This window comes from Notamacropus eugenii, chromosome 2 (genome assembly GCF_028372415.1).
Source record: "Notamacropus eugenii isolate mMacEug1 chromosome 2, mMacEug1.pri_v2, whole genome shotgun sequence".
Classification (NCBI taxonomy): Eukaryota; Metazoa; Chordata; class Mammalia; order Diprotodontia; family Macropodidae; genus Notamacropus; species Notamacropus eugenii.
This window is the reverse complement of record NC_092873.1, coordinates 311,906,837-311,916,689: the sequence shown is the minus strand read 5'-3', so window position 1 is coordinate 311,916,689 and position 9,853 is coordinate 311,906,837. Positions and strand designations below refer to the sequence as shown.

Sequence of the window (9,853 nt, the reverse complement as noted above, 5' to 3'; positions counted from 1 at the left end):
TTTTCTCCCTTAAGGGTTATACTCAGTTTTGCTGAGTATGTGATTCTTGGTTGTAATCTTAGTTCCTTTGCCCTTCAGAATATCATATTCCAAGCCCTCCAATTCTTTAACATAAAAGGTGCTAAATTTTATGCTATCCTATGATGCCTCAATTTTTGAATAGTTTTTTTCTGGCTGCCGTATTTTCTTCTTGACCTGGGAGCTCTGGAATTTGAATATAATATTGCTGGGAGTTTTCATTTTGGGAAGTTTCAGGAGGTGGTGGGTAGATTCTTTCCATTTCTATTTTACCCTCTGGTCCTAGGATATCAGAGCAGTTTTCCTTGATAATTTCTTGAAAGATGATGTCTAGGCTCTTTTTCTTACATCAGGTTTTGATCAGGTTTTCAGGTAGTCCAATAGTTCTTAAATTATCTCTCCTAGACCTGTTTTTCCAGGTCAGTTGTTTTTCCAAGGAGATATTTCACATTTTCTTCTATTTTTTTCATTCTTTTGATTTTTTTATTGTTTCTAGATGTCTTACAAAATCATTAGCTTCCACTTGCCCAATTCTAATTTTTAAGGATTTTTTTTCCAGTGAGTTTTTATACCCCCTTTTTCTTTTGGTTGATTCTGTCTTTTACAGAGTTCTTCTCTTCAGTTCACAGGGGTCTGTAAGTTTTCAGTTCTTCCAAATTGGAATGATCTAAGGAGAGGTATGTTTACTATTCTTCTGGCCTGTACTCTGGTCTGTGGTCAAACACAAGCACTCTTTTCCATCCTGAAACTGACTTGGATATCAGCTCCAAAAGCTCTGGTGTGTCAGTGCTACTTCTTACCCTGGGTCTCTGACCCAGGAGTTCAACAAGGATCTAGTAGATCTCTGAAACCAAATTTGAATTCAGGAAGATGAGTCTTCCTGACTGCAGGCCCACCATCCTACCCACTTTACCACCTAGGTGCCCACATTCTAACATGTATCAATATTAAAAGATACATATGAAACAATAAAAGGTGTTGGGGGGTACAGTGGGGAGTACTTCAGAAGGGCCTCATGTAGAAGATGACTCATGAGTCAAGTTTGAGAAGAAGCTAAGAAGTCTAAGAGGCAGAGAGGAGGCTTTCTCATACTGATGGAATTCTAATAAAGATGCCTCTAGCCCCAATATTCTAAATTCCTTACGGCCCACACTGAACAGCACGTCCACTGCCCCTAGCTAGCCACTGCCCCCAGATCCATTTCACATTATTTGAACAGGTGTGTTCTTGTACTCAACCACAATAAATCTACCTGACTTGGAGTCAGCCTCAGTCTTTGAAATTCTTCGACACATCCCACCTCATCACAACCTGGCCCTCATCAAAACCATTCTGAAAAAAAAAAAAAAAAAACTTAACTAATTAACCTAAGCATCCCATTCGCCCTGGGAGCAGCAAAAACCTGCAATCAAATCACTGACTTCACAGAGACTATATATATAATCCCAGGCCTTTACTGATCAACAGCAACAAGACAGTGACACAAAGGCAGTGCTAGTAAACAGTTTTACTGAGCGACTTCTTTTAAAATATGTGTAAGAGAGACAGGCACCAGGAAGCCATGAACCTAAGCTGGCTCAGAAACAGCCAATTAAAGGGGGTGGGGAATGACAAAAGCAGCTTTCTGATTTTTCAACTTTTATTTAAGAAAAAAAAATCCCCCAGCAGGATCCTCCCCTTCCTCTAATGCCACACAGTGCCCACTCTAGTTTCAGGCAATATTGTGCCAACAAAACCCAAAAGAAAACTGGAGATAAAGGGTTTCTTTCCCTTTTTAAACACAACAGTCTATGAAAATGCAGCAGCTTCCAGGATCCATCCCAACACTGTTTCCCAATGTAAGGTTCCACCTCCCAAACAGGAATGCAGGAATTCAATGGATGGGAAGAAGGCCAAGGGGAGACCCTCCAACCCAGCCCACAAGGCAGGAAAGCATCCCAAAGTTTCAGTCTTCAGCATCATCAAACTGCCCCGTCTCAAACACCATTTTGGAATAGTGGGGAGTCAAGGGGGCAGGGTGGTGCCAGCTTGGGTCATAGATCATGTCTCCTTGCTGGGCCCGAGGTGCCCAGAGACAGAATTCTTGAATGCTGGCACGGTGGATGTCGTCAGCACCTAAAAGAAGTTTCAAAAAATAAAGGAAAAAAGCCCCTGTAATTAATTATAGGCAGCTGGGGGGTCACAGGCCTGCACCCATACATGGGAGGTGCTGGGAAATCAAACACTAGTTTCAGTTCTTCCAGGGCCCAAAGGGAACACCACACCTACCGTACGGATTCCCTTGGTCAGCAATCAGCTCATTGTCCCAATCCTCCTTAACAGGAGGCTCAGCCTTCTGCTCTGTTGGGATAATGCTCTCCATCCCATCTTCCAGCTCCCAGTTCAAGTCTTCCTCAGAGTCCTCATACTCCTGCATCTCATCATCTTCAGGATGGTCACTCTCCCCTTGCATGAGTACATTCTGGGCCCCACAGGCTGCAATGCAGGCAAAGAGAGAAGGAAAAGTTCTATAAATGTTTGATAAACACAAGAATGGCCATCAGGTTGTTCTGAGTTCTTCAAATAAAAGCAAATTCCTAACGGAAAGGATAGCAAATTCCCAATTAACAACAATGACAGAGGAAAGTGATGATTAGGATAACACAAATTTATTTCTATTCGGCTTTGGAAGACAGTCTTATTTTTTTTTCCCAAAAAATAAATCTTATGTGTACACATCTCTATATGTAAGTCACCAACAATGGTTTCCCAACTATAAAAAAAGGGGCTAGACAAAATCAGCAGTTTCTCATTTGCATTAGAGCCTTGAGGGGACAAGGTATCTTGTGAAAGCCCCTCAAAGTAAGATCTAAATCCCTAGCATTGCTCACTATTACATAAGTAAATATGCTTCTGTGTATTAAACAGTGTCTCAAACCTTTAAATATTACTAATTTTTCAAATCTACACAGACGCTGTTTTAGTATCAATTTGTTTAAAAGTATTACTCAATTAATAGGAGACTTTTTATCCTCTAGTTTTCCCAAAGGATCCAAAGAGCATCTAAAGTTCTACTACATTTTTTGATGTCACACTTGAATAAATTGGATACCACTAGATAATTTCTACGCTCCTTAGGGCTAAATCCAATGATTCTCAATGTACACATATGCATGCACAGATAAACATATATGAAAGGCAGCACTGTATCTTGAAGAAAGAACACTCAAGTCTGAGTAGTCTCATCTCATTACTTCTCTGCCCCTCATCTCCCCATTTAGCATGGGGAGAGAGAGCACATTAGGACACAGTTTGGGAACAGGGACCCTCGGAAGATCCTGGCCACAAGAGACATAGGATGGGCAGATGGGAGAAACCATCAGTATTACTTGAATTCAAAAAGGCTTTGTGGTAAAAGCCGGATTTTAGGAGCCATCTAAATGATGAAAGAAAATCTGGGGCAGATAAGAAAGTTCTAGATATCTGATGCAGCTTGGGCAGGCAACTCTGAGGGGAAATAATCCACAAAAGAGGTGGTGTACAGCTCAGAAAAGAAGACAGACTAGACAGGATGTGGAACAAAGAGAAGGCAGGAGATGCCAAGGCACCCACCTCAGGCTGCACAGGTTGAGGATCTCAACCCAGATCCCAAGGCAGGGTGTAGTATCTTTAATTTAGAACTTAACCTAGAATAAGGTGCTCTCAAGGAACCACAAAGTGTTGGAAGGAACCTCCATGGCACTTAGCAGCAACTTTTTAGTCCAACTCTTAATGAAAGGGAAATTTTCACCAAAGCACACCAGACAGGGGTCATCCAGCTACAGCTTGAAAGTTACCAGACAGCAGCCCACTACCCTTCTGGGAAGCTCATGGTTAGCCAGGGTTTCTTGGTAACAAATCTCCATCTGCCTCTTCGTAGCTTTCATCCACTACCCCTGGTTCTGGTCTCTAGGGCCAAGCTGAACCAGCACAGCATAGCACGGGGACTGAGGACACCTCTGTCTCTATCACTTACTCCCACCTTCTGACCCTGAACATCTGCCTAGTAATGGTTACTTGCCTAGTTTTGGTCTCCATCTCATGACCCCATCCTCATCTCCTTCCTTCTTTTGATAGATGTGGTCAGACATAGCCAAGCTGACCTGAACAAAGGAAAAACAATTAGGAACTTTGTTTCTTGGCTGAAAGAAAATAACCATCACTTAACAGTAATATTTTTGTAAAAGTAATTTGGGCAACCAGCATGCTTTCTTCCCACACCATTACCCAACAAGCCCATCTAAATGTTCTCTCCTTCCATTCGAACAGCCCCTCAAAGTCTCAATGCTCCTCAAGATACTGTCTCAAACTGAGAAGTGATAAGCACCCACGTGTCCCAGGCCATCCCTTCCCCTCTCTGGGCCTCATCTGTAAAAGGAGGCATCTGACTAGACACCCCTGGAGATTCCATCCATCTCTTAATGATACAAGCCTCTGCACATGCTTCTCCCTGCCCAGTCTGGCCATGGAATGATGAAAAAAAATCTACTCTACAACAGTCTACTCCCTCCCACCCCTCACTTATCCTTTCTCTACGATAAAGGTTATCAACCTAGGGCTGTGCACTAGTTTTTTAAAAGTTTGATCCCTGAATTTCAATAACTGGTTTCAGTTCTGTATATTTTATTTTAGGCATTTAACAACAATGATTCTGAGGGTCCTTCAGTTTTATCAGTCCAAGAGGTGAAAGGCATAAGAAAGGTAAAGAACCTTTACTCTCCTCATCCTGACAGAACGTGCACAAAACCTGCATGCTGACCACCATCTTGGCTTCTTATCTGGGGAGTTTTTGTCTTCTTGGGGTGAAGTATAGTTTCCACCTATTCACTGATATTTCTCTCACTAGGGCAGAACAGAACGAGTATAGAGGACCTTAGTCCGTTTAAGGAGCCTTTCCAAAGACTTACTAAGCCAGGCACAATGTGGAGTTGTGCATACAAAGCCAAGGTTTGCTATCTGAACATCTGCAGGTAACCAGATAGATGACTAATGTTTCTTAGGGTATTCACGCAGGGTCCCCCTGAGGTCAGGATCTGACCTAGGACTGAATAATTTCCTACCACCAGTACATGCTTTCAAAGACTTTCAAGGAGTGAAATAGAACTCCTGGCATTCCGTGGTGGGCTGCTTGCTTTAAGGGCAGATTCCTCAAAGCAGGAGTTCTTAAATCTTTTTTGCACCCTGGATGCCTTTGGCAACCTGGTGAAACCTATGAACTACTTCTCAGAATCATGCTTTTACATGCATAAAAGAAAATAAGTAGGATTACACAGCAAACCAATTACACTTTAGTAAAGATGTCATTTCTTTCCCCATCAAGTTCACAGACTCCTCAGATCTACCTAAGGACCCGTGGCACAGCAGCCCAGTCCTGTTCCTGGGAGGAATCTCAGCAGAGCAGCGCAGGGAGTGCCGCCGGGCCTGACATCCCTTCACTCCTCACCAGCCTCGGGGAACCCCAAGATAGCGAGCCCCCTCCAGCTGAGCACAGGGCCCGGCACGAGTGGGCACTTAAAAAACCCGAAGTACCTGCCGGTTGGCCGATTCTCCCACAGTAGATGCCACCTGAAGACTGGAGAAGCCTCCTTACCGCCCCCTCCTCTGCCCCCGGGGCACAGGGTCCCCGAAGGCCACTACCTAGTCGGGAGTGGGCTTCACAGGTTGTATTAGAAGCGGGGGGAGAGCGCGGGTAAAGAACAGACCCAGGAGAGATGGGGGGAGAAGGCAAGTGAGGGGCAGGGGAAAAGTTGGGAGAGGCTAAGGAGGAAGGGCAGGAGGAGGTGCCCGCCGGATGGGGGAGGGGCAGGTGGCTAGGGGCCCGTGGATGGGACGGCTCAAGTCTGCGGCCCTCGGCCTCCCGCCCTCCCTCCCAGCTGTGGGCCTCCCGCCCCGGCCCTGAGGGGCCGCGCGGAGGGACCGTGGTGGCCCCGCGCCGCGGCCTCGGTCCCGTCTCGGGTGGGCGCGGGGGGCTCCGGCCTTACCGTCGCTGGGCTGGGCGGCTCCTCCCGCCGCTCCGGCTCCGGCAGTGGCTCGGGCGGCGGCGCCTCCTCCTCTTCCCCAGCCCGCGCGCCCCGCGGCGGCGGCTCTCCCTCCGGGGCTGTCGGCCCCTCACCGCCCCCGGCCCCCGCAGCCAGCGGCTCCATGCCCGCCAGTCCCCGAGGCGCCACGGCCGCCGCCACCGCCCCCACGTGACGACCTCCCCATGCTGCCGGCCGAAAGGCAACAAGGAGCGCCAATCAGGGGCGTGGCTTGGGTCACGTGGTGGACCCGGGGGCGTGGTCTGTCTGACGCGCTCGGCCATTGGCGGAAATCCCCGAGGATGTCCCGGCCGGGTGACCCCTCCCAAGGAGCCGAGATGGGGCTTAGCCTTAGCAGGTGGTTGGCCTTGGCCTAGAGGCCGGGGTCAGGGTGAGCCAGCTTCGTCAATCCCCAAAGAGGACGACCTCTGGCCGGGCTGCTAGGAGCCTCGGGCGCCGTCCAGCCCAGAAGCCTCGAAGACGCGCCGAGGGGGCGGAACACGGCCCGGACCCGCCGGCTGCCGCCAGCCCGGGGCACATGGACCACTCCTCCAGACGCGTGCATCGCCCCTTCCGGCCAGACAGACCTGCACTGGGCACTCGACCCTTTCCAGTCCCGGGGCTGGAGGGCACGCCCTCCTGACCCCTACCTTCAGCCCTCCCATTTCCTTCAAAGCCCCGCTCATCTAGAGGAGCTCCCGTCTCCCCCACTACCTGGCATCTCCGATATAGCAAGCTGTCTCCCACCAAGATCCGCACCCTCGCGACCAGGACTTCGGCAGCCTCCGGCAGCTGGTGCGGGGCAAATTCTGATTGACGGACATTGGCGGAGCCTCGAGCAGAGCCAAACCTAGAAGCTTTGTGCTCTCCTCCAAACGCGTGTCTTCCCTGCCCTTCATCCTCTGCCTAGGTGAGGACTTGGGCAGAAGGGAGAGAATTTGCAAAAGCCTCATTCATCCTAAACCCAGAATGAAAAGAGCCTTTGAAACCATCCAGTCCAGCCCCCTCCTCTTTTTAGGCCTTGGGTCCCACTGGGAATTGCCATGGTCTGTCCTGCAGAAGCAGCAGAACTGGATGACCCACATAACCGACCAGCATCTAAAGCTACATACCAGGCACTATGCTAGGTGCTGGTGACAATGAAGACTCTTACCGAGCTTCCATTCCAGTGGGGGCCACTTCAAATGCAAAGCACATATAAAATACGTAACATACCAAGCAGTTATATGCAGCACTAGGGAAATGGGGGAGGGAGAATGCTGGGCCTCTTGGGGCAGAGGCAAAGGCAGTAACTTCAGGGGCAAAGGTCAATGCTGAGGGGTTCAAATGGCTGATCCAGAGAGGCCCAAGGAGGGTCAGACGCCCAGATGAGCATGGGGCAAGTGGAAGAGGATCATCCAACGGGGCCAAGGGATGATGAGCTTTCAAAGCTACTTGGTGTTTTCTCCTATTTAGTATTTACATTCATTCTGTGCTAGGTGGGCAGGAACCTGTTGTACAATCTTCGAGCTCCAGAGTTAATTGGGTTTAAGGTTTGGTCTTTGGGCAGGAAATCTAGCCAGTTAACCAAAAGGAAAAAAGGTAACTTTTGGTCATGGAAGTGTACTTCCCCCTGGGTAGAGCACCCCAGGCAAGGGCAGAGAAGAGAGGAACTGCTACTCAAAGGTTGTGTTTATCCTTCATTCTCAAAGAGGACCATGACGTCAAGATGATGACATGACTTGCAGTTGACTTTGATTTGAGGGAGGCAGGACTATGCAAGGTCACCAGCCTCTTTCTCCACCAGAACCACCTGGATCCAGGGACCAGATATTCATAAGGACAACTGGAGATTACCCAGGATGCAACGTGGGACCCTGACCATTTTCGGCTAAGGTCTTAGATTCTCATTTTGAGTGACATACACCCATTCAATGAATAGGCTTCTCTAAGTAATTACTTAAGGGATGGCCCCTTTAATAACAACAACAAAAAAATCAAACTGGGAGGGGAAGACCCTCAGCGTTCCTGGGTAAAAGAGAAACAGTTACTATTTAATCCTCTCCTCTCCTCTCTGACGTTCCCCGGGGTGCTCTACCCAGAAAAAAGTAACTGCCAGAAGCTGCCTTTTTTCCTTTGGGTTTACTGGCTAGATTTCTTGCTCAAAGACCAAGCCTTGAGCCCAATTCACTCTGGAGCTCAAAGACTGGACAACAGGTCCCTGCCTACCTAGCACAGAGTATATGTAAATAGTAACCGTGTCTTTTACCCAGGAACCCTGAGAATCTTCCCCTCCCAGTTTGATTTTGTAACTATTTAGAGAAGCCCATTCATTGAATGGGTGTATCTCACTCAAAGTGAGAATGTGATAAAACCTTAGCCTAAAATGGCCAGGGTCTCACATTGCATTCTGATGAATATCTGGTCACTGGACCCAGATGGTTCTGGAGGAGAAAGTGAAGCTGGTGACCTTGCACAGCCCTCCCTCATTCAAATCAAAGTCAAGTGCAAGTCATGTCATCATCCTGATGTCATGGTCCTCTTTGAGAATGAAGGACAAACACGTTTTCTCCTAGAAGCAGCAGGAAGGGGTGTGACAATCAGATGTGCTTTTACCTAGTGCCTCTAAAGGGAAGGAACTGGAGGCAAGGAGCCCTGTAGCTTCCAAAAATTGTAATATTTCTGTATGATCCCATAATTATACTCTGTATTCACCTCTGATAATTAATTCCTCCAGAAGTCTCATTAGGACCTTCTTCAGGAGTTCACCAACCCCTTTCCTCCTTAACCCCATACCTTCCCCACTAACCCTGTATCCTACAGCGTAGGCTGGGTAGCCCAACCAATAAAAATCATCAGAGGATGTTCCTCCCTGTGCTCTACTTCCCATTCTGACCTGGCCTATAAACTGTGATCTTCAGCTGCTACTAGACCCACAAGATGGGGGCTAAGTGATAGGAATCACCCCATACAGTACAGTTCAGACCCAATTCTCTCAGATGGAGTATTGAAGTCCTTTGCACCAGACATGAGGGGCTTGTGCTTTTAGTTAACTGTGACTCATCTCACCTTTCCACACTGCCATCCACTACCACAGCATTATCACCTGTGTCCATGATTTCCAAATCTATGTATTGAACCCAAATCTCTCCCTGGAGTTTGAATCTTGTATTTGCAAATGTCTACCTGAGTATCTCACAGACTTTTTTAAGATTCCCAAAATGTCCCCTTCCTCACAACTTCCCCATTTCAGAATCAGAGTTGGACTTTTAAATGTAATCTAGTATAACTCTCAACTTGAAGCAAAAATTACCTCTCCAACATTTCTAACAACTGGTTACCTAATTGGGACTGAAGACCCATGATAAAGGAGAGCTCACTACTTCCTGTCCATGCCAAGATTACACAGCCCTAGAATCTCTAAGAAAATTTTCTTTAAGAGTCAAAATCTGCCTTCTCTAACTTCCAAACATAACTTAGTTCTGCCCTCTGAGGCCAGGCAGAACAAGTCTGATATATCTTCCCCAGGATGGCCTCCCAAATACTTGAAGACTGTTATCACATTTCATCCCCCTCACTACTCCTCCAAGCCTTCTCTTCTCCATGGTAAATGTCCCTCCCACCACCATCTTCCCAGTTATGGGCTCTAAACCTCAGGCTCCCCTCTTTAAGCCCAGCTCCAAACTTCAACATCACCACTTTTTCCCATCCTACAATTCCAAAATTTTTTGCAACATTCCATGTGTACAATTTGTCCTTGATAACAAATTGTATCCTATTTATGCCCATAAAGTATTCTTTGCTGTTCTTTAAGTAATTTC

The 9,853-nt window shown here is 47.4% G+C and overlaps 1 protein-coding gene across 1 annotated transcript; it reads right to left on the bottom strand.

Moving 5' to 3' along the window:
* Positions 1–1,639: 1,639 nt before the first annotated feature.
* COPRS (coordinator of PRMT5 and differentiation stimulator) lies at positions 1,640–6,272 on the bottom strand. The gene is made up of 4 exons (XM_072644995.1): positions 6,018–6,272; positions 4,058–4,139; positions 2,287–2,493; positions 1,640–2,133 (listed from the first exon to the last, which is right to left on the bottom strand). Exons 1-4 carry the CDS (start codon positions 6,177–6,179, stop codon positions 1,964–1,966), a joined length of 621 nt encoding a protein of 206 aa, XP_072501096.1. The 5' UTR covers positions 6,180–6,272; the 3' UTR covers positions 1,640–1,963.
* Positions 6,273–9,853: the final 3,581 nt, after the last annotated feature.